The sequence below is a fragment of the Narcine bancroftii genome, chromosome 4 (genome assembly GCF_036971445.1).
Source record: "Narcine bancroftii isolate sNarBan1 chromosome 4, sNarBan1.hap1, whole genome shotgun sequence".
Lineage (NCBI taxonomy): Eukaryota > Metazoa > Chordata > Chondrichthyes > Torpediniformes > Narcinidae > Narcine > Narcine bancroftii.
Window position 1 is genome coordinate 169,894,193 of NC_091472.1, and position 27,944 is coordinate 169,922,136.

Consider the following 27,944-nt stretch of genomic DNA (forward strand, 5'->3'; position numbering starts at 1 on the left):
TCTTTCAGATCTTAGAATGAGCAGATCACTTCCGCGGCCAACATCAAGTCACTTCTAGAACATTGATTTGGTACTTGTATTGCCAATAGAAGAAGCCCAAGATCTCTATCAAGGCATCTCAAATATTAATGCTATTTGTAATGCATTAACTTGGATGTTTAACAAAAATCACCTTATGGATTTCTAATAATACTATCTAATCTGTTTAAAGTATTTGGTGATGTCTCCATTAACATCAACAGATATTGCAATCTAGGACTTGTCAATTTGTAAATAGCTCCAACTTTTGTGCAGGTTTCAGCCTGCTTGTGTAAATATTCACCAGCCGCTTGTTTAGTGTGTCCAATTATCCTTGGAACACCTTGTCAACGATCAATGTATGCATCCATATGCATTTTGATCTCCCATTATTCAATGAAAATCCTGTTTGAGTTTCATCAGTCAGTTCTCTAACTTGTGCCTAAGGTCTTTTTAAGAGGCTAAACAAAACCCTATGGATTTACTAAGTTATTTCCAGATTGTTCTTGCTGCAAAATTGTTCTAAAATATTTAAATTGCTTTACATTCCACACACAAATCAACATCAAATATTGAACTTGCAACATCATGCTTACTAATCATTATTGATTGTAATTATTTATAACAAGGAATACCATCATTTTAAATTTTTTTTAAAATATCATGCCAATACGATCACCATGTTACTTGCATCTCCCAATAATGAAAGATTTGTGTATTAGAATCTACTGCGCCTGCAATCATCAATTAAGAATTTAAAATATGCCACCAATTAATAAGACATTTTCATGATGAGACCATTTTTTTTCAATCAGCTTGAGACTGATGCAATCGGAGGACCTGATCAACAATGGACAGATTGTTGGTATGCTTTTTGCTGCCTTGATCATGTTATGCAGGATAGCAATTAACTAGTTGCAAATCAAGGTCATGTCAATAAAACTCATGGGTTCAGAGTAATTGATATTGATTTTTTTTGGTCAATACTTATGTGAAAATGTGCAGTTATTGAACAAATTGTTATCTGAATCCAATGATCAATACTGGTTGACTTCAATTTTGGAATTAGTATTATAATCAAATAGATTTTTTTAAAAACTTGCCAATTTTTTGTTGTCTGATTTTTAAACACAAGTCTGGGACTGTATCTTTTTTTTTAAATTCCAAAACCTTCCTCATTTCAGCCACTTTGAGAAGTTTAGGTCCACTGTACTTATTTTTGTCATGAAGTAAATGAAGATTTACTTCTGGCTGTTGACTGAAAGAATGGATTTACAGTGATGTTTTAATTGTAGAAAAGTAAACAAACCAACCAAACCTGGCTAGCTGCTTCTTCCCCTTGCATGGAAATTGATTTCCCCCTATATTGACCTATGTACCTTTACACAATGCTTCTCAACTCCACAGTTAAAAATACTCCTTTTTAGTATTGTAATTATCATTATTGGTAATGTATTGAGTTATTCGGCAGAGCTTTGCGATTTGTTTTATTTATGTATTATTAAAATGAGCTTTCCTTATCAATTAATAAAGAGATGAGTTTTGAATTTTGTCCTGCTCTGATTCCAAAATTAGCTGCAACAGGGTCTGCTACCACGAGATGCCCAACTCGAATGGGTTAGCACTTTTTACTTACTCTCCCATTCTGCAGAAAATTTGAGATTGAACAATGTTACCTGTCAGATATCTCATTAGTTGTGGTCAATTTAGTTTTGACCAATTTTCATGTTAATCTCAAGTAGAAGTTTAACACTTTTTTAAAAGCTGCAGCTGCTGGATATCTGAAAAAAAAGTAACAAACAGATCAGGCAATATCTGGTTGATTAATGACAGGAAAACAAGCCAAACAACATGTGACAGCTGTGAAATTTGGTCAAGATGTATGAAATGCACAGCAGATCAGGCACTGTGGTAAAGGGAAAAATAGATAATCTACACAGAATTGGATAATTCCAATACAAAGAGAAAAAACTACTCTCTTCAACACCTCCCATTAATCTCTCCAATCAGGTGGCTTCACAAACTATTTATCACCTCAACAATTCTGATTTAATACTACTGGCGATATTTTCTTTGCTTGATTCTTCCCTCTCATCATCTGCATGTTTTACTCTCTCCCTCCCAGATCTCGACCCAAAATGTTAACATTCGTCTCTTGCCATGGATGCTACTAAGTCAGGTGAGCAATTCCAATATTTTCTGGGATTTTTTTAATATAGCAGTCAAATCTCACCATCAGTCCAACCTGTTCTCTTGATATGTAGAGTCTCTTTGACTATTCCATGCCACAGGATGATTGTGACATTACTGCTGCCCCTTGTGAATTCTGGTGTCAACAACTAGCTCATGACAGCTCGTGCTATTTGACAGAGTATCATTCCTTTGCTTTTGGCAAAGTAGAGAGCAGTGGCAAGGTATTTGTCACTTTTGTAAAAACACACCAAAATGCTGAAGGAACTCAGCTGGTCTTTTCAGCGTCCATAGAAGACAACGATGTATTGCAGACTTTTGTTTCACTCACTTGTCATTTTTGCCACACTTACTGCAAAGATGTGTTGCAACAGACCAATTAACATTATGTTTGTAGAAAGCATTAAAGTTGAAAAAGCACTCTTTAAATAATTACAAGGATACACTGTTTTCTATTCCCCATTTCAAAACTCTGCCAGCCTTTCTAATTACTTCACTGCCGTTTTCAATATTAGCTTTGACAATAGACTTGTGGTGGTCACTGGACCCAAAGAGCTATCCCATTGAATGAGGTGGAACAAGTGGTTGATGTGTCAGAGGAGGTAGAGTGTAGCCCCTTCTTCAATAGGCCCATCCCCTTGATGCTTCAGAAAACTTTAATGGACACACTTAACAAATTCAGCCCCAACCCTTGGCATGTTGGCAATCCCAGTCAATATGAGAGAAGTTAACAACCATTTTAACTTTGATAAGACAACAGACTCATCACGAGTTGCTTAAATTGAAACAAAATATTTAAATTTTCCAAAGAACCTGACTGCATGACTGAGCAACTCTTGAGACACATACTTTAAGAGCAAAAATTCTCAAATTTCAAGCAACTTGGGACAGGGCAGAGCTGGTCTTTGAATTAATGGCCACCTCCTCTTTATTATGTATGAGAATGAAAGCCATCAATGGTTATAATATTTAAAAAGGCAAACAGGCTTGATTTGTTAATTTAGCCTTTGGTCATGCTAAAGCTGTTGAAATCTAACACCAGCAGCCAGCATTAAAATTCAGTGTTTAAATCACCATCCACACTAAAATTAGATGCCAGTCTAGTTTTCTGCTTGAATTCACAGTGATGAATGTTCTTTAATGAGCGCTCAATGTGTCTTGGAGCAGCAGGATCTAAAGACCAAGCTAGCTTCATCAAACATGTTAGAACTGGGTTTAATTAAGCAGGATTACACAGAGGTTGACAATGCAGATCACCAGTTATTTGTGCACAGTTTTTATTTATTTTTCAAGTCTTCAGCAGTTGAGTTCCAATATTTTGTTTTAAAAGTAATCGCTGACCTTCACAGGAATAAAAATGCAAAGTACTTTAAAATACCCATCGGTCTTTGTAAGGTTTGTGCTCTCCATCGGTGGAGACTGATATTGCTGCAAAGGCAAATTGCTTGAAGTTTGATAATTGTGGCCATTGAATTTGCAGCCTTGCCTCGTCACTGAATCACGGCACAGATGGAGACCATTTGATCCACAGTACTTATGTCAAATTATACCTACTCTCTTTCAAATGTTGCTGCCTGCGCCTCAATGTTCCCACAACACAGCAAATTGTAATCGTTTCTGTTACCTGTTTTCTGGAAATCATTTCTATTACCTTCTGGGCTTTGGGAAGGGTTGTTTGAATGAGTTCCATAACCTACAAACTGATTTGTCTATCCACTATCATAATAATTCTGAACCCAGCACAGCACTTCTCTTGAATCCAATGGTTTTGGCAACAGATTGTGCAGTAGATTCTCTTGGCAGCTAAGAGGAGAAGTATCCTTCTTCAATGATCAATATAAGAAATGGAGCTGGGAAAAGTCATCGAAATTGAAGTTGTATTGAATTGTATTGGATTTTGACATATGCATTGCATTTTTTAAAATGATGGTTACAGAATTTAAATGTCATTAAAAAGCCTCTGTTGAAGCACGTGTAACAACAGTGGATGTTAGCTAAGGTGGAGATGCTAGCCTTTCATAACCCTTTAAAAGAACTGCACTCTTTCAAGCTTGATGAAAGATAATCAGTTAAATGAGATTCAAAGGAGCAACTTGCAGGCTGGCATGAGCCAATACTTTCAATAAAGGAGGTAAAATATAAAAAAAAGCATACTGAAGCAAGGGAGAGCTTTCAACCAGCACATTTCAGTCATTGTACTGAAGAACTACAAGTGAAGGCTGAGTAACAGCTCATTAAGGAGTGAAACCTGAAAGTTTGCAGATGTTGAGATTAACCGTATAACCGTTTACGGTGTGGAAACAGTCCATGTCAGCCCTTCGAGTCCACACCGGTTCACTTGAACAACTCGACCAGCTCAATCAACCCTTCCGCTCTCCGCCTGAACCCTCCAACCCCCTTATCTCCATGTACACATCCAACCTTCTCTTAAATGACAGAAGGGACCCTGCCGCAACTATCTCTTTTGGAAGATCATTCCATTCTGCCACCACTCACTGAGTGAAAAAGCATCCTCTAATATTTCTCCTAAAGTTTTGCCTCCTTGCCCTTAACTCGTGCCCTCTTGTTCCAACCTCCCCTTCCCTCAGGGGAAAGAGTCTATTTATGTCTAGTCTATCTATTCTTTTCATAATTTTAAATACCTCTATCAAGTCTCCTCTCAGTCGTCTACGTTCCAATGAATTAAGTCCCAGTTTCTTCCTGAAATGCAGATGCTGTAAGCCAGGCAACATCCTTGTCAACCTTCTCTGCACCCTTTCCACCTTATCTATATCCTTTCTATAATTTGGAGACCAGAACTGAGTATAGTACTCCAAACTAGGCCTCACCAATGCCTTAAACAGCTGCAGCATCACTTCCCAGATCCTATACTCTATACTATGATTTATGAAGGCCAGCAAACCATATGCCTTCTTAAACACCCTGTCTACATGGGAATCCTCCTTCAGTGAACGCTGTATCATAACCCCCAGGTCCCTCTGTTCCTCTGCATACCTCAATGCCCTCCCCTTAACTGCATATGTCCTATTCTGGTTATTTTTACCAAAATGCAGCACCTCGCACTTGTCTACATTGAATTCCATCTGCCATCTTTCAGCCCACTCTTCCAAACAAACCAAATCCTTCTGTAAGCCAAGAAAACCTTCCTCACTATCCACCACTCCCCCTGTTTTTGTATCATCTGCATATTTTCTTACCCAGTTAACCACACCCTCCTCTAAATCATTAATATAAATAACAAACAACAAGGGACCCAGCATCAATCCCTGAGGCACCCCACTTGTCACAGGCTTCCAACCTGATAGACAGTTGTCCACCATGACTCTCTGCTGTTTATCTCCCAGCCACCTCTGAACCCATGTCGCAATCTCTCTACTAATTCCTAGTGACTGAACCTTCCTTATTAACCTTCCATGCGGAACATTATCAAAAGCCTTTCTAAAATCCAAATAGATCACATCCACCGCTCTACCTTCATCCACCTTTTTTGTCACTTCCTCAAAAAACACAACAAGGTTCGTCAAACATCACTTTCCTTTTACAAACCCATGCTGGGTGCCCCTAATCAATCCCTACCTATCCAGATATGCGTGTATACTATCTCAAAGAATACTCTCCATAACCTTCCCCACCACCAAAGTCAGACTTACTGGCCAATAATTACTTGGCCTACACCTAATGCCTTTTTTAAACAACGGAACTACATTCGCAACCCTCCAATCTCGTGGTACCACGTCCTCCTCCAGTGATCTTTGAAAAATCACTGTCAGTGCCCCTGCTATTTGCTCCCTGACCTCCCTTTAAGTCCTGGGAAAAATCCCATCAGGACCAGGAGACTTATCCACCTTTATTGACCCTAGAAGCTCCAAGACCCTTGCTTTACTAATCCCTATCCTCTCCATAACTAAGCCCTTTACCTCTCTTATCTCATATAGCCCAATGTCCCTTTCCCTCATGAATACAGACGAGAAAAAAATTGTTCAATATTTTTCCCATCTCATACGGTTATTTAGATAGTCCACGGGTCCCATCATCCAGTGGACCTATTCTATCCTTAACCCTCCTTAGGATTCACCTTCGCCTTATTAGCTATAGACTCCTCATACCTTTTTTTGCCTTTCTAATTTCCCTCTTAAGGTTCTTCCTGCAATCTAAGTAATGATCATACATCTCCTCAATCCCCTGTTTTTTATATTTAGTTTAGGCCTCCCTCTTGTCCCAAACCATCTTCTTAATTTTACCAGAAAATCACGGCTCCCTCGAACTTTTGGTCTTCCCTTTCGGCCTGACTGGAACATAAAGATCCTGTTCTCTCAAAATCTCAACCATAAATACCCTCCAAATTTCCTCTACATCCTTTCCGTCAAAAAGATCAGTCCACACAACTCTCTGCAAATCTCTTCTAATTTCTCCAAATCTGGCCTTCCCCCACTCAAACACCTTCAACCTCAGACCCAACCTATCCCATTCCATCATTAAAGCTAATGGACCCGTGATCACTGGATCCAAAGTTCTCTCCAACACTCACCTGCCCCATTTCATTCCTAAACAACAGATCTAACACTGCTCCTCCTCTAGTGGGCATCTCAACATATTGCTGCAAAAAGCAATCCTGAACACAATGCATCTTGCAGCATCCATAGGAAATAAAGAAATATTACAGACGTTTCAGGCCTGAGCCCTTCTTCAAGGTATAACCAAAAAGCAAGCAAGCATCTAAATTAAAGACTAGAATGGGGGAAGAATGGGAGGGGGAGGAGTCCAGACCAGAAGCCAAAAGATGTTAATTGGATATGATAAGAGGAAATGCTGTTACAGCCCAGCAAACGGGACTGGGCTTCGAATCCTTCGCTGTCTGTGAGGAGTTTGCACTTTCTCCCTGTATCTGCATGGGTTTCCGCTGGGGGCTCCAGTTTCCTCCCACGATTCAAAACATACAGGGTTGTAGGTCATTTGGGTGTAATTGGGTGGCACGGGCTTGTGGGTCTAAATGGCCTGTTACTGTGCTGTTTATCTAACTTTAGAAAAAAATTAAAATGAAGTTCACAAGGCGATGTTCAGAGAAATTTCACTTGGTCTTCCCAGTGTTAATGTGACTACATTGTTAACACAGAGCATGGTGTAGTAAATTGAAAGAAGTACCATTAAAATTTAGTTTCTTGGGAGTCACTATCTTGGAGGATCTTTCGTGGACTTTTCACACTAATGGCATCATGAAGAAAGCGAGACAGCGCCTCTACTTCCTCAGGAGCTTGCGGAGGTTTGGAATGACACCAGAAACCCTGGCAATTAGCTCCAAATGTGTTGTGAAAAGTGTGCCGACCAGCTGCATCGTGGTCTGGAATGGGACACTAATAGCCCTGCAAAGGTTAGTGGATGTAACCCAGGACATCACAGACAAAACTCTCTTCACCATCGAACATCTGCAGGGAACGCTGCTGGTGAAGAGCAGGAGCATTCATCGAGGATCTACTTCACCCAGTTCACGCTCTGATAGCAGAAACAAGGTAGAGGTAACACAAGACTCACAACACCAGATTCAGGAACGGTTGCTACCCCATCCACCATCAGACTCAACGACAAACTCAATCAGGGACTCATTTAAGGACTCTTGCTTTGTGTGCTTTATTGATTTTTTTTCTCTCTCTGCCCATTGGTTTATTTGTTTGCACGTGTACATATGTTCTTGAGTACAGTTTTTTTTTGAACTGCCAATAAGTGGTATTCCTGCCTTGCCCACAGGAAAAAGAATCTCAGGGTTGTATGTGAAGCCATGTATGAACTACGACAGTAAATATGATTGAGGGTAAATGCTGCATTGAATCTTAGAGATTTTATGGTACAGGGAGATGGCTATTCAGCCTGTCATCTCTCTGCTTATCAAGAGTTTGATCCCAATCAGCTTTCAGTTAACAAGTTCCAAATTTCACTTGGTAGTTCTACTCCAGTCAAGTGGGGTTTCAGTTGGTTAATGAAACCTATGTAGGAGTATCAGACATTACCATGGGTGGAGCCAGTGGCTAGGAAGAGTAGAGAAATTTTGCTGGGCTTGCGTCTCAGCACCATCGTGAATGCTCGTATGTTTTAAGCGAGCTTGGGCCAGTTTTGCACAGATCAGTGCAAGGAGGCTTTGAAAATATCCTTGAATTGTTTCCTCTGTTTTTCTGGTAAGCCTCTTGTGATGCAGTGTATGTATTTGGATGTAAGAAGATCAGACCTGCAGTCAGTCATTTGGGTGTATTTAGAGTCAGAGAACACAGAAATGGGCCCTTCAGTCCATCATGTCCATGCTGGCCCTTTGGCCATCTACACTAATCCTATTTGCCCTCTCTGGGGCCATATCCTAATAAGAGGCTCAATGATGGCCTGGGGAAATACACTGGTAGCAGTTTCAGCCAGTAGACAGGTCAAGAATATGGTGATGATGGTGAATAGAATGCTGACCCAGATGGTCATTAGTCTTGGGACAGAGTTTGGAGGTCGTAATACAATTTTATAACACTTTGGATTGGCCACAGCTGGAATGAAGTTTGTGTTTCTGATTGACACACGTTACAGGAATGACATGATTGTACTGCAGAGGAGATGTACCATATTGCTGCTCGAGATAGAATATTTCAGCGATAAGAACTGGATAGGCTGGTTTTCTTGAGGTGGAGGGGCATCATATTGGAGATGTACAAAGTTTAAAGGCCATAGGAAGGGTGGAGAATGAGAAAGTTTTCCCCATAACAGATATGTCTAAATCCAGAGGGTAATGCTTTAAGATGAGTAGGTGGATTAGAGGGGATCAAAGGAACATGTCTTTTCACCAATTGGACACTGCAGTCTGAGATGCACTTCTGGGAGGTACACAGATGCTATTGCAATATTTTAAAAGTATCTCAAGGAGTACATTAATCATCAAGACACTAAAAGCTACGGCCAAGTGCTGGTAAATGAGTGTGCATAGATTCTTAATGGTTGACATGGAGATGGTGGGCTGAGGAACTCCTTCCTTGTATTACTCCCATGACTCCAAATATTTGAGGGATTTTGCAGAATCAATGCTTTAAGGCATCATGAAGAGAGTCTCTGCTCCCTCAGGAGTTTGCGGAGGAGCTAGTGGAGTTGTTCAAGTGAACCGGTACGGACTTGAAGGGCTGACATGGCCTGTTTCTGTGCTGTAAACGGTTATATGGTTATGGAGCTTCCAGTAGGTTGTCCATGTATCTGCAGTGGGCAGAGGAGCAGGAATCACTGTTACTGAGTGGGCTATAAATGTGGTCCCAGCTTTGAACGATAATCTAAAGGTAGTAAACAAGAGACTGTAGATGTGGGAAAACCAGAGGAACACATCATGCTGGAGGAACTCAGTGGGTCAAGCAGCACGAATGGGATGCAATAAACAGTCAACCTCTTGAGTCTAAACCTTTCCTGACAAAGGGTTTTGGCATGAGACCTCAACAATCTTTTGCCTTCCATGGATGCTGCCTGACTTGCTGAGATCTTCCAGCACTTTGTGTGAATTGTTGATCTTCCTGCGTTCAGTTCCTCAAACTACCAAAGCATGTTGGTACACTGGAGTCGATGGTGAAGGTCATCTTTCATGTCTGCTCCAGTGAGAGATAACTCCCAAGACTCTTTCATGTCCTTGATAGTTGGGGGAGCAGTTTGATGTTACAGGGGAAGATTGGTAAAAGACCTTTGTTTTATGCATGTTTAGTCTGCAGTCAACCTCCAGCAAGTGGGCCATTAACTTGTGGTAAACTAAGAGCGGCAGGAAAATTGACAATAACCTCTATTCCAATTTGAAGGAAATGAGGGGCTCTGTAATTAACTTTTAAAATGGGCTGTGAACAAACAGGAATACAAACTCAAACAGGTGCAGCTGAAATCTAGCCACCTGTTTCCAGCTCTGCATTCCTATAGTGTGGTTGTATAAATGTATAAATAACCATGGTCCTGCCATATCTAGAATTTCCCCCAGCAGTCTTTGGAAGTTGTAAATCTCAGATTCACCACTAGTTTAAAAATTTCAGAATGATGATGATAAACAGAATTTTCTCTGATTTAAGGCTTTAATAAATCAGCTAATTCATGGATGGAATAAATAAAAGGTTGGTAGAGGAGCAGAAAGTTATACAGCACTGGAATTGGCCCTTTGGCCCAGCTTGTCCATGTGAACCAATTTGGCTATTTGTGGTAGTACCATTCCTCAATCTTTCCTACCCTTGTGCTTTTTAAAAAAATATCTTTTAAATCTTGTAATTGTACTCATTTTTTTTTGTTTTCTCTGGCAGCATGTTCCACCTACCCACTACCCACTGTCAGGAAAAAAGTTTCCCCATGGGTCCTCTTTAAAATTTTCCCCTCTCACTTTAAATTTATGTTAAACTCCCATAGCCTGATTTTTTTTAAAAACCTGACTATTTCACCCAGTCTATTCCCCTCCTGATTTTATAACTCTCAAAACGGTCAACCAGTTTACCTATCTCGGCTGGACCATTTCATCAGATGCAAGGATCGACAATGAGATAGACAACAGACTCGCCAAGGCAAATAGCGCCTTTGGAAGACTACACAAAAGAGTCTGGAAAAACAACCAACTGAAAAACCTCACAAAGATAAGCGTATACAGAGCCGTTGTCATACCCACACTCCTGTTTGGCTCCGAATCATGGGTCCTCTACCGGCACCACCTACGGCTCCTAGAACGCTTCCACCAGCGTTGTCTCCGCTCCATCCTCAACATCCATTGGAGCGCTTACATCCCTAACGTTGAAGTACTCGAGATGGCAGAAGTCGACAGCATCGAGTCCACGCTGCTGAAGATCCAGCTGCGCTGGATGGGTCACGTCTCCAGAATGGAGGACCATCGCCTTCCCAAGATCGTGTTATATGGCGAGCTCTCCACTGGCCACCGTGACAGAGGTGCACCAAAGAAAAGGTACAAGGACTGCCTAAAGAAATCTCTTGGTACCTGCCACATTGACCACCGCCAGTGGGCTGATAACGCCTCAAACCGTGCATCTTGGCGCCTCACAGTTTGGCGGGCAGCAACCTCCTTTGAAGAAGACCGCAGAGCCCACCTCACTGACAAAAGGCAAAGGAGGAAAAATCCAACACCCAACCCCAACCAACCAATTTTCCCCTGCAACCGCTGCAATCGTGTCTGCCTGTCCCGCATCGGACTTGTCAGCCACAAACGAGCCTGCAGCTGACGTGGACTTTTTACCCCCTCCATAAATCTTTGTCCGCGAAGCCAAGCCAAAGAAAAGAAGAAGGTCATCCATAGCCTCCGACACTCAAGGGGAAGCAGCCTCAATCTCTTCTTGTAACATGAGCCTCCAGACCTGAGAATCCTCTTTATACTCTTTCTGATTTAATAACATCTTTTCTATTGCTGGGTGATCAGAACTGCACACAATGCTCCAAGTGCAGCCTTAGAATTAGAACTGAAATAACATTTGGACTATCAATCCCCTCAACTAATTTCTTTTGCAAATGTACTATTAAGGTGTGTTGCACTTATTCAGCCTAAAAAGTCAAAAGAGGGAATCATTTAGACAGGTCAGAGGTTCTATTCCTCAAGCAGCATGAATCACGTTCTTTAAACCTTAAAAAAACTCACCCAATCAGGCCGGAATTGCTCGGGTTTCGGTGAATAAGGAAAAATATCAACATCTTACAGCATGAGCTTCGATCAAAAAAAATCAAAATTTACTCGTGAAGCAATAAATACAAACAAAAGATACTTTAATACTGTATATATTGCAAATTGTGAACCTCTAAAGTTTGCAAAGTGAGTTGTAATGATAAAATTTGGTTCGTTAAATACTTTGGTCCAATTTTTATAATCAAAAGGAAAAATGTTAATGCATATATGTTTGAAGTGAAAAAAAATTCATCAAAAATCAAAGTTTAAATTAAGTTCATATTATAAAGTCTGTGAATAAGGTGGCAGCACAGAATGCAGAGATGACTACTGACTATTGCTAGAGCTTCACATGATGAAAAGATTTGGGTGAGGGAAAGTTCACATAATTATTAGCATGTGGCTTGTAATTCTTCCCCCAGTTTCCCACCCCATCACTCATCTTTGTCAAACTTCTATGTTATATAGCTCTTGAATTAGATACATCATTTGAGGATTTTCATTAAAATTATTGCACATCGACATCCCTCAAAACAGCCCTCTAAAATAAAGTAATTCTTTGGACAGAATTGCACAGGTACAATCTTCCGATGATGTTTATCGGATTTGCCACAAGTCATGGTTGAACACTTTGGAAAAAATTATTAAAATCCTGTTGTAATTTTTTCCAATGCTTGATCCAAGCCTATAGAATTTTCCGTGTGCTTGCTTCTGCTGAAGTTGGCATGGTTACGGTGCAGTGGAGGCCACCTGCTGTGGGATGAAGGTCTCGATGCTGCTTTGACTGGGTGATAAAAGGTGGCTGTGACCATCTGCTGGCTGAGTGTTTTGGTACATCACAAGACTCCCTGAAGAGACTGTAAGTGAAGAATGAAGAGAAAACTGTCACAAAACGGAAACATTCTTTAGAACCTCATCCTAATGCCTTCAAAGGTTCTCGATTAGTATAGGTGTCAAAGGATATGGGGTTGAAAGGGAAAATGCATCAGATGTGCATTGCATAGCACACTCTGGACCGAATGGGTTAATTCTGCTCCAAAGTCTTATGGTCAAAGCATTCCCATTCGCTTGTCGTCAGAGGCCCAATGATTATGGCCATCCCTCTGATGATCCCTCTGCCCAGTTCTGATCCCATTAACTGATGAGGAGGATGGGATGGGTTGTGTGAGGGGGAAGTGGCTTCTCTCTCACTACTCCTTCAGATCCCTAGATCACTACTGAAACTTTGCTCCAGCATCAAGACCATAGTAAAATGCAATGTGCAAACCACCAGAGAAACTCACAGGTAAGGCAGCATCCATGGAGGGAAATGGACAGTTGACATTTTGGATCAAACACTGCTTCAGTACTGAGAAAGGAGAGGGAAGACCAGCACAACTAAAGAGGAGAAAGGTTCAGTTAATGATGGGTGGACCAAGAAGGATGATGGACAGATGGAGCCAGTTGTGGAAGCAGGAGGCATGGAATTTGGAGACAGAGGTGGGAGAAGCATTGGTGGAAGCAGGCAAAGGGGGAGGAAAGAAATAATGGACAGATGGAGTCAGGAGAGGATGAAGGTTGAGACAACTGGAACCATATAAGGGAGAGATGGTAACCAGATGGGAATAATAGGAGAGGGAGTGGAACCACCTAAGGGACAGGTGGTGTGAGAGATGATAAAAACTGATATACAAATATGAACATGAAGAAACAAAAATTGATACATGGGTAAATGAATGAAGCCAGTACAAACAGGATGAGACATGGATATTAGAATGCAGGAAGCAGAATCAGTCTGAGAAAGATAAGAATCTCCTAGCCTTTAGACAGAATCAGCAAGTTCACTGTATGAATGAGATAAGGATAGACAATAGATAATAGAATGTAGGAAGTAGAGTTAGTCTGAATGAGATAAGGGTCTTCTAGCCCCAGAAAGAATTAGCAAGTTTGCATATGTAATTAGTAAAGCCTTAGAGTATTAGCCAATTCTACATATGAAGAGGACACAGCCCTGAGGGTCGGGAAGGTATAAATTAGAACAAAGACAGGGTTGTGAATAGGGACAATGAGGATAATGACATAAGACACCGAAAGGATACCCCCCTGGTCCTCCAAGTGCACAGAAACAGCAGGTAGGCAGGCAGGATTACCTAATGCCAAACCTCTCCAGGAGGCAGAAGAATGTAAGGGGGAGGGTATTCCTATACTGAAATGAACTGTATAAAAGTTGGGTGAGCCCCAGTGTATGTGTGTATTCCCATGGTAAGGGGAAGCACCCAACTTTGCATTGTTGTATAATAAATGTTCTTTGTTCTCAATTTTTGTCTCGAGCAATTTCTGTGAAGGTACTTCTGTTTCTAACAGTGGAAAATCTGCCTCTTGCTACCAGATCCACTGAGACTCAGTTTGGATTTGTGGGACATTGGCACCAGTATTGGAGAAGGAGGGAACTCTTCTGATGGGATAGGGTCCACCTGAATCATCCTGGGGCTAAGGTCCTAGTGAATTGCAAAAACTGGGGTTGTAGATCGGGCTTTAAACTAAATAGCAGTGGGATGGGTTTAACAGTTTGAAAATATGTGCATAATGTGAAAAGAGAGGTTATTGAGGTGTCTAGAATGAAAGAAGATAGAAATGTTATCCTTCATTAAACTTGGGCAATATGGAAACAAAAGTAAGAATGGTGACGAACATGGGACTGAAGGTGTCATCTATAAATGTTTGGGGTGTGAAAAACAAGGTCATTGAGATTAAAGTGCAGTTAGAAATTGCCAGGTATGATGTGTGCATAACGGAGATGTGGCTGAAGGAGGGTCATAACTAGGAGCTAAACATCCAAGGATACACATCCTATCAAAAAGCTAGGATGTGAGGTGTGGCTCTGTTGATTTAGTAAGAAGGGGCAATAGCATCAGAGGATGGCTAATCCCTGTGGGTCAAGTTTAGAAACTGCAAGTGTGAGAAGACCCTGATAGAAGTTACATACAGTATTCCAAATAGCAGCCAGGATGCCTGTTGCCAATTACAACAGAAGCCAATGTTACAGTGGTCATGGGGACTTCAATATGACAGTATTTTCTGGCTGGCTGCCAGTGACTGGTGGTATTCCGCAGGGGTTAGTGTTGGGTCCACTACTTTTCATGATGCCTGAAAATGAATTAATGGAATTGATGGCTTTGTGGCCAGGTTGGGCAGATGATACGTGGAGGGGTAGAGTAGTGTTGAGGAAGTAGGGAGTCTGCAGAGGGACTGGGATAGGTTGGGAGAATGTAACAATATTAGTATTTGGGGAGAATTTATAAGATTTAGAGTACATTCACACATCTTAAAACATTTCTTCTTTGAAAGATTGAAGACACATTGCAGGATCTCTTGGAGAATGGCACTTTTCACAAGTAGGTGTTAATTGAACTGACATCATAAAATGCTTGACCATTGTCTTGCTGGAGCCATGCTGTCTATTAGTACCCTTTCTCCAAAGTGCTCATAGAAAGGTCACCCCTGGATTGTTTACCTAAGATAACAACAAGAAGAACTCCTGTTGTTTTGCTGGAGAAGGTGGGGGTTTTGCAAGACATGAGTCATATGCTCTCTTTGCAGTGGCAGTTGGAAGAGAGAGAGTTATGCTCTCTTTGGAGTGGCAGTTGGAAGAGAGAGAGAGAGAGAATTGAGTTAACAGCTCAGTCAGTCAGTCAGTGTGTGGGACACTGACAAGTAACTGAAAAGTGCAATCCAGGGAAAACTGTTTGAAACTGATGAAAGCAAGTTCCAGAGCAGTAAATGGCTGGAAGTGCTATCTGTCTGATGTATCTCTTGAAATAAATCTGTGGTAGTTTGAAGAAAGAGGTTACCATGCAAGTTTCATCAGCGATACCCTGAGGTGACTAGTGGTGGTACCTCAGTTGTGGAAATCCTGGAGCAACAAATATCTCTCTCTGCAAACCCTACAAGAACCTTCCTGAGCGGTAAACATTTACCTTTCAAGCACCAAGCCTGGTGAACTTTATACATGTTAAATTCTGTGCACAGTATGGTGATTGCCTGCAACCAGAGAACTTGGAAGAAAGTTGAGATTGAACTGCGAACCAAAGAACTTTTCTTGAATTTACACACACATTACATACACGTGCGCTTAGAATTAGAAGGGGGTTATTTGGGTTAGTTAAGTATAGAGTTAAGTTAATGTTTGATTCTATTTCCATGTTTGAAGTTGATTAAAGATTACTTTTGGTTTAAAAGCCACTTGTCTTGGTGAATGTCTATTACTGCTGGGTTTTGGGGTCCTTTGGGCTCGTAACAGTACAGTGCAGGGAAATGTATGGCCGTGCACTTCTGGAAGAAAGAATAAAGAAGGGTGCTCATTTCTAAACAGGGAGATCATTGAAAAAGCAGAGGTCCAAAGGGACTTGGGAACCCCTGTGCAGGATTCTGTAAAGGTCAATGTAGGTTGACTCTGGTAATAAAGACAAATGCAATGTTAGCATTCATTCAGAGAGGACTAGAAAATAAAGGCAAAGATATAATGATGAGGCTTTACAAAAGACAACTTTTGTAGTATTGTGAGCAGCTTCAGGCCCATAAAAAGGAAGCATGTGCTGGCATTGGAGAGGATCCAGAGGAGTTGTATGAGAATGATCCCAGGGATGAGAGGGTTAACGGGGGGGGGGGGGGGGGGAGGGGTGTTTGATGGCTGTGGGCCTGCACTCACTGGAGTTTAGAAGGACAAGGAGGAATCTCCTCATAACGTACCAAATATTGGGGTTCGATAGAGTGCACATGGAGAAGATGCTTCCACTAGTGGGACAGTCCCTTTGGAATAGAGATCTGAAGTTTCTTCAGCCAGAGGGTGGTGAATCTGTGAAATTCTTTGCCACAAATGGCTGTGGTCGCCAAGTCATTGGATATATCTAGAGCAGAGGATGATGGGTTGCTGATTAGCAAGGGAGTCAAAGGTTATGGAGAGAAAGCCGGAGAATGGAGTTGAAAGGAAAAAACAGATCAGCCATGATTTAAATAAAGGAGCCAACTCTAGATGGGCTGAATGACCAAATTCTCCTCCCAAGTCTTAAGATCTTGCTCTTAACATCTCAATTTCTCCTCCTCACTCATGATCAACACATGCATACCTCAAGGATGCATGCTTAACCCACTACCCTACTCACTCTGCACCCATGACTGTGGCCAGGCACAATTCCAATGCAATCTACAAATTTGCTGATGACACCATGGTTGTCGGCAGAATCATAGATGGCAATGAGGAATGTCGGACTCTGGCTTTACCTTACCCTCAATTTAGTTTATGTGTCATCTGAGTCCAGCGTGCTCATTGAATGAAGTGATAGGAGAAGGTATTCGGTTCAACAATCAGTTTATTATACAGCACAAGAATAAAACTTAACAGAGCTCTGGGTCAGTCGTTAGTTCATAGGTCACCTGCAGAGTGAGCTATTCCCCAAGACTGACCCCTATTGTCCAGTCTGCTCAGTTTATATAGCTACAATTTACCATACAGAACAAAAGTTGGCTTCCTTTGCTAGATTTTTACATAAAGTATACCATCAGCAATTTCCTTATTCTACAGTTTATCTCGGGTGTAGACCTCTTATCTTAAATCTTCCAGATCAGACCATCCTATTGTTTTGACCAGAAATCAATTCCTGCCCCAGATATTTCCAATCATCGTTCTGTTCCTGTCTGGCCAATGTCTTCTGTTCTCCTTAACACCTCCTCATGCCTTAATCTTCTTCCTAGACTGGCTTTCCATTCCCTTTGTTTCTTACAGGATATTCTTTGTTCTGGTCTGCCCTGTGTCTCCTGCACTACTCACCACCTCCTTCAGTTGAACATTCCTCCTAAATCGTTTCATCCATTTCCTCTCCCTTGTATTTGGGAGCAAACCATTCTACCCCTACTGGACTCAGCCAACTTTGCTCCATGCTGTCATTGCCACTTAATTACCTTATACTTTTCCCTTAACCATGAAGTAAATATAAAAAGTTGTTACATAGTCCTCTATTCCGTGATATTTTAGCCCCTAGATTCCAACAGGAAGTGTGCAGGAGGAAGATACAGTGCCTTCCATAACATTTGGGACAGACGCCGTTTTCCTTCATTTGCCCATGTATGCCACTGTTTAAAATTTTTAATCAAATAATTCATGTGATTCCAGATTTTATTCAAGGTTATTTGTATACATTTTGGTTTGACCATGTAGAAATTACAACACTTTTTATACATTGTCCCCTTATTTCAGGGCATCATATTTGGAACATAGCAATGGTATGTATATTAAAGTGGTCACGTTTAGCATTTTGTTGCATATTCCTTGCATGCAATAACTGCTTGAAGTCTGTGATACATAGACATCAACAGGGGCTGAGCATCTTCTCTGCTGATGCTCTGGCCTCTATTGCAGCCATGTTCAGCTTCTTGTTTCGGGGGCTTGTCCCCTTAAGTTTTCTCTAGCATTTGGGAGGCATGTTCAATTGGATTTAGATCAGGTGAATTACTTGGCCATTCATGAACTTTCCAGTTTTTAGTGTTGAAAAGCTCATTTGTTGCTATAGCAGTATGTTTGGGATCCTTGTCTTGCTGAAGGATAAAGCGTCATCTTATGAATTTGGATGCATTTGATTGAATTTGAACAGATGAGGTGTTTCAGAATTTATTTTGCTACCGCCATCAGCAGTTACATCATCAATGAAGATATATACCAGTATCTGTGGCAGACAAAGATGCCAAGGCCATAACACCCCCACCACCATGTTTCACAGATGAGGTGGTCTGCTTTGCATCTTGGGCAGTTCTTTTACGCCTCCACACTTTGTTCTTGCCATCATTCTCATACAGTTTAATCTTAGTCTCATCTGTCCACAGTCCTTTTTCCAGAATTCTGCAGGCTCTTTTAAATACTCTTGGCAAACTGTAATCTGGCCATCCTGTTTCTGTTGCAAACTAGTGGTTTGCATTGTGCAGTGTAGCTTCTGTATTTCTGTTCATGAAGTCTTCTGCAGACAGTAGTCATGGACACATCCACATCTGCTTCCTGAAGAGTGTTTTTGATTATGATGAGAATTCTTCTGTCATCAGCTGTGAAGGTCTTCCTTGGTGTACCAGTCCCTTTGCATTTATTGAGCTGACCAGTACACTCTATCTTCTTAATGATGTCCCAACTGTTGATTTTGGTCATCCTAAGGTTTGGGTATGTCTTTTGCTGTTTTATTCTTGTCTTTCAGCCTCATAATGGCTTCTTTGACTTTCATTGGCACAACTCTGGTCCTCATGTTCTAACTACAGTCACCAAAGGTGATCAAAAGCTTAGAAGCAAGCCCAGCTCTCTTCTACCTGCACCAATGAAGCAATTAAACATACCTGAGTACTCACAAACACGTGTGAAGCTAAATGTCCCAAACATTTATAGTGCCCTGAAATGGGGGAACTATGTATAAAAAATGCTGTAATTTCTACACGGTCAAACCAAAATGTACACAAGTAACCTTGAAAAAAATCTGGAATGTGCACTTTAATCACATGATTTGTCTTATTACAAATTTAAAACTGTGGAGCACAGGGGCAAATAAAGGAAAATAGTCTCTCTAGGCTCTTTCATGCAGTGAAAAATCACGACTGTAAAGGTGGAGATTCTCTGCCCTTATGTCGGGAGACTTACCTCTATGAATGCGCTATGGCCGGCTCCAAGGCACTGACTGCAATTACTCTCAGGGAAGGATAATCTGCAGCGTGCTGCACTCCGCCGGCTCACTTGAATGTACAGCCACTGCAAGTGGCTGGTTAGGATTAGGCTGATGACATCACGATGACATCATCAGGTAGCGACCCATCTTCTCTCTCTCTCCCACTCACTCACTCCTCTCCCTCCATGACCCCTTCAGGGCAGGAGTGACTCAAGTCAGAGGCAGCAGGCTGGGACCATCAGGCCAGGGGTCGTCAAGACAGGGGACGCCAGCGAGAGCCGTCAGTTTAGGGGCAGCCAGTGGGGGCCCTCACGTTGGGCAGCCAGCGAGGGCCGTCGAGGCAGGGGTGGCCATTGGGGGCCCTCAGGTCAGGGGTGGCTGGCGGGGGCCATCAGGGCAGGGGTAGTCAAGGCAGGGGTGGCCAGCGGGAGCTGTCAGGTCAGGGACAGTTGGCAGGTACTGACAGGGTGGGGCCATCAGGTCAGAGGCAGCTGGCGGGGGCCGTCAGGGCAGAGGCGGCCGGCAGTAGTTGACAGAGCGGGGGCCATTAGGGCTGGGGGGGCCGTCAGAGTTGGGGCGGCCGGTGGGGACCACTGGGGGCAGCTGGAGCAGGTTGCAGTAAATCAATCCTGGAAATACATGAGAATTATTGCTTCACTTGAGAGGTCTGTATGGGGCCCCGGACTGTGGTGAGGGTGGAGGTATAGGCACAAGTGTGGCACTTCCTGCAACCAGAGGGGAAGGTTCTGGGAGCCAGGGGAGAATTGTGGGGAGGATGAGAGCAAGAAGGAGTCATGGAGTGAGCGGTCCCTATGGAAGGCAGAGAGGGGAAGATGTGTCTGGTAGTGGGATCCTGTTATATGTGCTGGAAATTCCAGAGGATACTGGTTGAATCCGGTGGCTGGTGGGGTGATAGGTAAGGACAAAGGGCTATTCCTGTATTTATTGAATCAGTGGGCAGAGGGGGCCAGGGCAGATGAGCAGGAAATGGAGGAGGTGCAGGCGAGGGCTGAGTTGATGGTGGCGGAGGGGAAGCCACATTTGTGGAAGAAGGCAGACATTTCAGATGATCTGGACTGGAAGACCTCATCTTGGGAACAGATGCAGCAGTGACAATGAAATTGAGAGAAGGAAATGGAATTCTTGCAGGGGACAGGGTGTAAAGAAGTGTAGTCAAAGGAGTTATGGGAGTTGGTGGGTTTGTAATAAACGTTGGTGGAAAGCTTGTCTCTTTAGATGGAGACAGAGAGATCCAGAAAAGGGAGAATGCTGTCGGAGATGGACCAGGTGAGTTTGAGATCGGGGTGGAAGTCAGGCATGTATCTTTATCTTTGCTATATAAAGGACACTGTTTGATCTGCTGAGTTTCTTCAGCATTGTATTTTTACTTCAACCACAGTGTCTGCAGGCTTGATTGTTTTACTTCTGTTTGATTAGCTGAATGGTTCCTCCATTTCTACATTTGATCCATCTATAATGTCACGACAGTAGTGAGCTGTCAGCTGAAGTGGTGAATGTGGGCCCAATTTTGACATTTAAGAACAGTTTGGATTGGTACATGGATGGGAGGGGTATGGAGGACTATGATCTGGATGCAGGCCATTCGGACTAGGCAGATTAATAGTTTGGGATGGACTAAATGGGCCAAATGGCCTGTTTCTGAACTATAGTGTTCTATGGTTTAGATCGACAGGTATGGTAAAGTTGTTTCCCATGGTAAGGGAATCAAGGACAAGAGGGCATAACTTCAGGATTGAAGAGCACCTTCTTTAGCCAGGGAGTGGTGAACCTCTGGAATTTGCTGCTACAAAGAGCTGTAGAAACCAGGTAATTGGATACATTTACAGCAGATTTGTTGCTATCTAAATAGTCAGGTATCAGGTTATGGAGAGAAGGCAGAGGAGTGAGGCTGAGTGGGAGAATGGATCAGCTCATAATAGAATAGTAGAGTGGACTTGGCAGGCTGAATGGCCTACTTCAGCTCCTATATCTTATGGTCTTTTGGACAGAAAATCCATAATATCCATGTCATATGAAATGTTGGATCTTTCCCCTCCGCTTCTGCTGGAATAAGGCTTCGCCAATATTGCTCTGAAGGGAGGTGTCAGCATTCCTCTGATGCACCTTGGTGTTTCTGCCTCGAGGAGAGGAACAGGGACTACACACAATGCTTTTGCACAACGTAGCTGCAGATGCAAATTCATCAAGGTATGAGATCACTAGCTTAAGCTCTTGAACAAGGTTTCTGTGACAAGTCTATATATCAAGGGGATGAAATGACACGAGAAAATTGCAGGCATGCTTTTTGTTTGAATTCCAACCAGAAATAGGTTCAGCTTGTTCAATTACACATGATAAAATTTCCAGTCACACAATCCTGGCCCAGAACGCTGTCCGCTAGGAGTTTGTATTGGAAATATACAGACAACACTTGATTTTTTTTCCATTTTATGTTCATCGTTTGAAAGTGTATTTTAATTCATACAAGCTGACTTAGTGATGCTGGGATTCTACATATTTTATTCAACAAGGTTATGTGGGTGGTGCATGACATTAGTCAACAGGCTTAAAAGATGAAATTTTCTCATGTGAAGTGGTGCTTATGGCATGTGATGAATGAATCATTTCCACTGCCTATGCATTAACAAGCCCAGTTTCTGAGGAAAGGCTGCCTTTTACCAGGAGGGAGCAGCATTACACTTTTCCATCAGCGTGATTTGAAAAAGAAAGAATTATTGATTGATGGCATCATTTGTGATTTTGGGACTGTTGTCTAGACCAATTTCAGTGTGCGTCGTGAGGTAATATATTCTTTGATTCCTATGGTTACTATACAGGTAGATCTTCTCATCTCTATAATATCACACAAAACACAGAAAGAAATCTCCTTCTAATGTAGAGACTTTAATGGATTTGTGAAAAAAATCACTTGCTAATTCCATCAAAAAAGTGAACCAGGTTGTTCAGGATACATGAAAAATTTCATTAAAAAATAATGGGTTCTCCATAATTAATTTGCTGCTTTGATGTAAAATTGGCCTCTTTGTTAATTGGTCTGTTATTGAAAGGGCCCAATTTTCATTCCCATGGAACGTCATGGGAATTAAAATCAGTTTCTACAGTAGACAGTGGAAGAAACTGGAATATTACTTACAGGATCTTAAATATCAAACCTAGCACTGCGGGAGAAATCCCACTGTGATTCTTAGCAGTATCCATTCAATAACCATGTCACAGAGTTCAAGTAACCTTCCAGGCAGCAGTAGGGCTTTTACCACAGTCAGAGTACTACATTTATTTTTGAGAAACCATGAAAGTGGAACGGTGTAGATTCAACAGTGCTTTATTGCCTGGAATGAGTTATGGTTATAAATAGATCCTTCAGAAATTTGGGCTCTTTTGGGACAACCTTGGACCTCCAGAATTTACACAGTAATGGTGAGGGGGATGACAAAGGTTTATATAATTCCCCTACATGCTAGCAAGAAGGAAAAATTGGATACTAATATAGTTGTGGCAGATGATTGCGTGGCAGAAGAGTTGGTGCAGATTTGTCGATCATTGGGATGTCTTCTGGGGAAGGTCTGTCCTGAACTGGAATGGGACCAATATCCTGGCAGGCAGATTTGCTAGAACTGCTGGGGAGGATTTTTTAAACTAATTTGGTAGGCGGGTGGGAACCAAAATGTGAGTGCAAAGAACAGGGTAGAAGGTGAAAAGCATGATGCAATATGTTGCAAGTTTGTGAGGAAGGACAGACAAGGGAGGAAGCATAAATGTAGTTAGATAGTCTATTTCACTGCAAGGGAGTATTCGGAATAAAGGAGATGAGCTTAGAGCAATGATCAGTACATAGAATTACCATGTTGTGGCCATTACAGAGACTTAGCTGGCAGAAGGACAGGATTGGCTAATGAAGGAAGTGGGGTTTAGATGTTTTAAAAGGAATAGGATGGGAGGTAAGAGAGGGGAGTACGAGCAGCGTTACTGGTCAGGGATAGTATCACAGCTGTAGTAAGGGAGGATGCTATAGATGTCTACTGAGTCGGTGTGGGAGGAAGTCAGAAATAGGAAGGGAGCAATCACTAAACTGGGAGTAGTCTATAGGCTCCCAAATAGCCCTGGGACACCGAGCAACAAATGAGTAGGCAGATTTTGATACATGGTCTTTGTCATTAGGAGACTTCAACTTCCCAAATGTTGGCTGCCCCTTCTGATTGCAAGAGGGATAGAGGGGGCAGAATTTGTCAGGTGAATCCAAGAAGGATTTCTGACATAGTATGTGAAAGAGCTGATGAGAGGAGGGGCCGTCCTGAATCTAATACTAGGTAATGAACCTGGTCGGGTGGCAGACCTATTGGTGGAGGAGCATTTCGGTGAGAGTGACCACAACTCCCTGAGCTTTAGCATAGCTGTGGTTAAGGATAAAAGAAGGCAAAATGGGTAAGTGTTTAATTGAGGAAGGAGTAATTACAATGGGATAAGGCAGAAACGAGCAAGAGTAAATTGGGAATAAATGTTCACGGGAGACAGCACTTAAGTAATGTAGAGGATATTTAGGGACCACTTGTGGAGGGTTCAAGATACCATATATAATCATGTAATAGTTGAGTTTTGGGGACAAATTTTTTGGGTCAAATTTGAGGGGGGTCAACTTTTATACGAATTCTATTTTTGACCGCGGTTAAATACCTGTGTAGTTTAAGGCGTTTAGAGCTCAGATAGCTGGGACTGGGTCCACATTCAGGGTATCAGGAACTTGGATGAGTGGATGGCCGAGGTGAAGGTTCGTGGTCAGGGCACTGGGAGCTCCAGTGGGTGGGTGGCCAAGGCAAGGATCTGCAGTTGGGGTGGCGGGAGCTCCAGTGGGTGTGTAGCTGGAGAGAGGATCTGTGGTCAGGCTTCAGGAACTCGGATAGTTGGATGACCGAGATGAAAGTTCATGGCTGGGGAGTCAGGGCTGGGTTCACGGTCAGGGTATTGGGAGCTCGGACAGACATGTCAGGGTGAGGATCTGCAGTTAGGGTGTCAGGAGATATGGTGGGCGAGCAGCGCAGGCAAGGGTTCATAGTCGGGCGGTGGGAGCTCAGATGGGTGAGTGGTTGGAGTGTCAGGAGCTCAGATGGGTGGGCAGCTGAGGCGAGAGTTTGCAATCGGGGCATCGGGAGCTTAGATGGGCATGCAGCCATTGTGGGGGGGGGGGTGGTTGGGAACTCAGCCGGGGTGAGGATTTGCAATCGAGGCATCAGGAGCTCAGATTGGCGGACGACTGGGGTGAGGATCTGCGATCAGGGCATCAGGAGCTCAGATTGGCGGATGGCCGGGGTGAGGATCCGTGGTCGGGGTGTGGAGAGATCGGATAGGCAGGTGGTCGGGGCCAAAAACAGAGCGGTCGACTTTACCATGAGATTGACTATTACATGAGTATGTATGGTAGGTTGGTCCCATTTAAACAGGAAAAAGATAATAGGAAAAGGGAACCATGGTTGACAAAACAGGTGAAGCAGCCAGTTAAGAAGAAACAAGCATACATCAGATTTAGGAAGCAGGAAACAGGAAGGGCTCATGAGAATAATATGGTAGCCAGGAAGGGACTTAAGAGCTCAAAGGGTGCATGAGAAGGTGTTGGCAAGTAGGATTAAGGAGAACCTCATGTGTATGTGAAGATCAGAAGGAGAGTGAAGGGAGGAAAATTTAGGGGCAACATCTTTCACACAGAACATTGTGGGTGCCTGGAATGCCTTGGCAGGGATGTTGGTGGAGGTTCACAGGATCACAAGAAAAAGGAACAGAAGCAGGCCATTTGGCCCGTCGAGTCTACTCCATGAAGCCTCCCTGAGCTAAATTGTTCTCGCATCTAGTTCCTTGTCCCCATAACCCATGATACCCTAACTAATTAGATACTTATCAATTTCCCCTTTATAATCCCCCAATGATCCTGCCTCCACAGCTGCATGTGGCAACAAATTCCACAAATCCACTATCCTCTGGCTAAAGGAATTTCTTCCCATCCCTGTTGTAAATTGGTACTTTTTCATTCTAAGACTGTGTCCTCTTGTCCTGGAATTCCCCAACATGGGAAACTTCTTATTTACATCCACTCTGTCAAGCCATTCATTATTCGAAATGTTTCTATGAGATCCCCTCTCATTCTCCTATATTCTCATGAATAGAGTCCAAGAGCCGCTAAGCGTTGAAACATTAGGGGCATTTAAGAGACTTATTAGTCAGGTACATGGATGGAGTTATTTATGTTAATCAACTTAAAGTATATGGAATTGTTTGAGCCTTCGTCCTTTGTGATGTGATAGAACTAATTGAGTTAGTAGTGAGGAAATATGCAACGGCATTTATAAAACTCACAGCCACATTCCAGTAAAACAATCTAATCTCCAATTTACTATGGAGAGCTCACAGAGCTGACCTGGGTCATTCATTCCAACAGTTTAGTTTTAGTTATCAAAAGATTATGCCTCAAGGCAATTGTGCATTCCTATTTTCCCACTTGCTATTGGCTCTCTCTGCACTGAGCTTTGGAATTCTCATCTGAACCCACTCCAAAGACTTTGCTCTTCCTTTAAAACTTTTCTGAAACCTAACCTACCTGTATTTAACTTTTGACTAAGATTTTAATCATCTATCCTAATACTTGGTTGGATTTTATTTAATAATAAGACCATATGAGATAGAGCTATTGAGCCCATCGGGTCTGCCCTGCCATTCTCCTACTCAACCCCCACTGTCTGTGGCCTTCTCCCCATAACATTTGATGCCCGGCTAATCCAAAATTTATTAATCTATGCCTTAAATACACCTAATGGCCTGGTCTCCACAACCCATCTGTGGCAACAAAATCCACAAATTTTCCATCCTCTGAAGAAATCCCTCCACTTCTCTATTCTAAGGAAGCCCCCTTCAATCCTAAAGTTGTGCCTTCTTGTCTGGGCTCTCCCACCATGGGAAACAACCTTTCTACATCTACTCTGTCCATGCCTTTCAACATTTGAAATATTTCAGTGAGGTCCCCCTCATTTTCCTAAATTCCAACAAATATAGCGCCAAGGGCTGTCAAATTCTCCTAATTTGATAACCTTTTCATTCCGGGGATCAGCCTTGTGAACCTCTCTGAACCCTCTTCAAAGTCAGCAATGACTTAAATGAGGAGCCCAAAACTCCTCATAAATAATACTTTTGTCCATTGGTCTCTACTGATGGCTGAGTTCCTCCAGCATTTTTGTGTTTTTACTACAATCACAGCGTCTGCAGACTTTTGTGTTTCACCCAATGGGCCCTATGTTGCACACCAATGTTTAGGGGGCAAGAAAAATACAAGTGGATGTTGTTGCAGGAAGCACATCTGTACCACTTTTCCTCAGAGGTACTGGAGTTAATAGATATTCACATACCCAACCCTTACTTCCACCTCCATCACAAAGTAAGAATCAGATTTATCTTCAGAAATTCCAGTGAAGTGGCTCATTTTTCACTCAGACAATAGTGTCTGTTTCTTTGGCTTGGCTTCGCGGACGAAGATTTATGGAGGGGGTAAAAGTCCACGTCAGCTGCAGGCTCGTTTGTGGCTGACAAGTCCGATGCGGGACAGGCAGACACGGTTGCAGCGGCTGCAGTGGAAAAATGGTTGGTTGGGGTTGGGTGTTGAGTTTTTCCTCCTTTGCCTTTTGTCAGTGAGGTGGGCTCTGCGGTCTTCTTCAAAGGAGGTTGCTGCCCGCCAAACTGTGAGGCGCCAAGATGCACGGTTTGAGGCGATATCAGCCCACTGGCGGTGGTCAATGTGGCAGGCACCAAGAGATTTCTTTAGGCAGTCCTTGTACCTTTTCTTTGGTGCACCTCTGTCACGGTGGCCAGTGGAGAGCTCACCATATAACACGATCTTGGGAAGGCGATGGTCCTCCATTCTGGAGACGTGACCTACCCAGCGCAGCTGGATCTTCAGCAGCGTGGACTCGATGCTGTCGACCTCTGCCATCTCGAGTACTTCGACGTTAGGGATGAAAGCGCTCCAATGGATGTTGAGGAGGGAGCGGAGACAACGCTGGTAGAAGCGTTCTAGGAGCCGTAGGTGATGCCGGTAGAGGACCCATGATTCGGAGCCGAACAGGAGTGTGGGTATGACAACGGCTCTGTATACGCTTATCTTTGTGAGGTTTTTCAGTTGGTTGTTTTTCCAGACTTTTTTGTGTAGTCTTCCAAAGGCGCTATTTGCTTGGCGAGTCTGTTGTCTATCTCATTGTCGATCCTTGCATCTGATGATATGGTGCTGCCGAGATAGGTAAACTGGTTGACCGTTTTGAGTTTTGTGTGCCCGATGGAGATGTGGGGGGGCTGGTAGTCATGGTGGGGAGCTGGCTGATGGAGGACCTCAGTTTTCTTCAGGGTGACTTCCAGGCCAAACACTTTGGCGGTTT

The 27,944-nt window shown here is 42.7% G+C and overlaps 2 protein-coding genes across 15 annotated transcripts in view; one reads left to right on the forward strand and one right to left on the reverse strand.

The window, feature by feature from the left end:
* The window catches only part of c4h12orf43 (chromosome 4 C12orf43 homolog), a 109,157-nt gene that overhangs the window by 50,836 nt on the left and 30,377 nt on the right, over window positions 1–27,944 (forward strand). For 4 of the 10 annotated variants that reach the window (XR_011356178.1, XR_011356181.1, XM_069932953.1 and 1 more), the window contains one exon: window positions 9–1,525. The exons of 1 other annotated variant lie outside the window; for it this stretch is intronic. Coding sequence is in view for 6 of the 9 variants with exons in the window: in XM_069932955.1 (XP_069789056.1) it covers window positions 9–15 (7 nt within the window). In the remaining 3 variants the exon portion in view is untranslated. Of the gene's footprint in view, window positions 1–8; window positions 1,526–2,143; window positions 2,198–3,688; window positions 4,207–10,490; window positions 10,601–27,944 lie in introns of those variants that run through there. 5 more of the 10 variants (XR_011356179.1, XM_069932949.1, XM_069932950.1 and 2 more) reach the window with 3 other exon arrangements.
* Window positions 11,930–27,944, reverse strand: part of hnf1a (HNF1 homeobox a) — a 379,757-nt gene continuing 363,742 nt past the window's right edge. For all 5 annotated transcript variants that reach the window (XM_069932935.1, XM_069932934.1, XM_069932931.1 and 2 more), the window contains one exon: window positions 11,930–12,702. In XM_069932935.1, coding sequence (XP_069789036.1) covers window positions 12,575–12,702 — 128 coding nt within the window. In that variant the 3' untranslated portion in view covers window positions 11,930–12,574. The remainder of the gene's footprint in view (window positions 12,703–27,944) is intronic.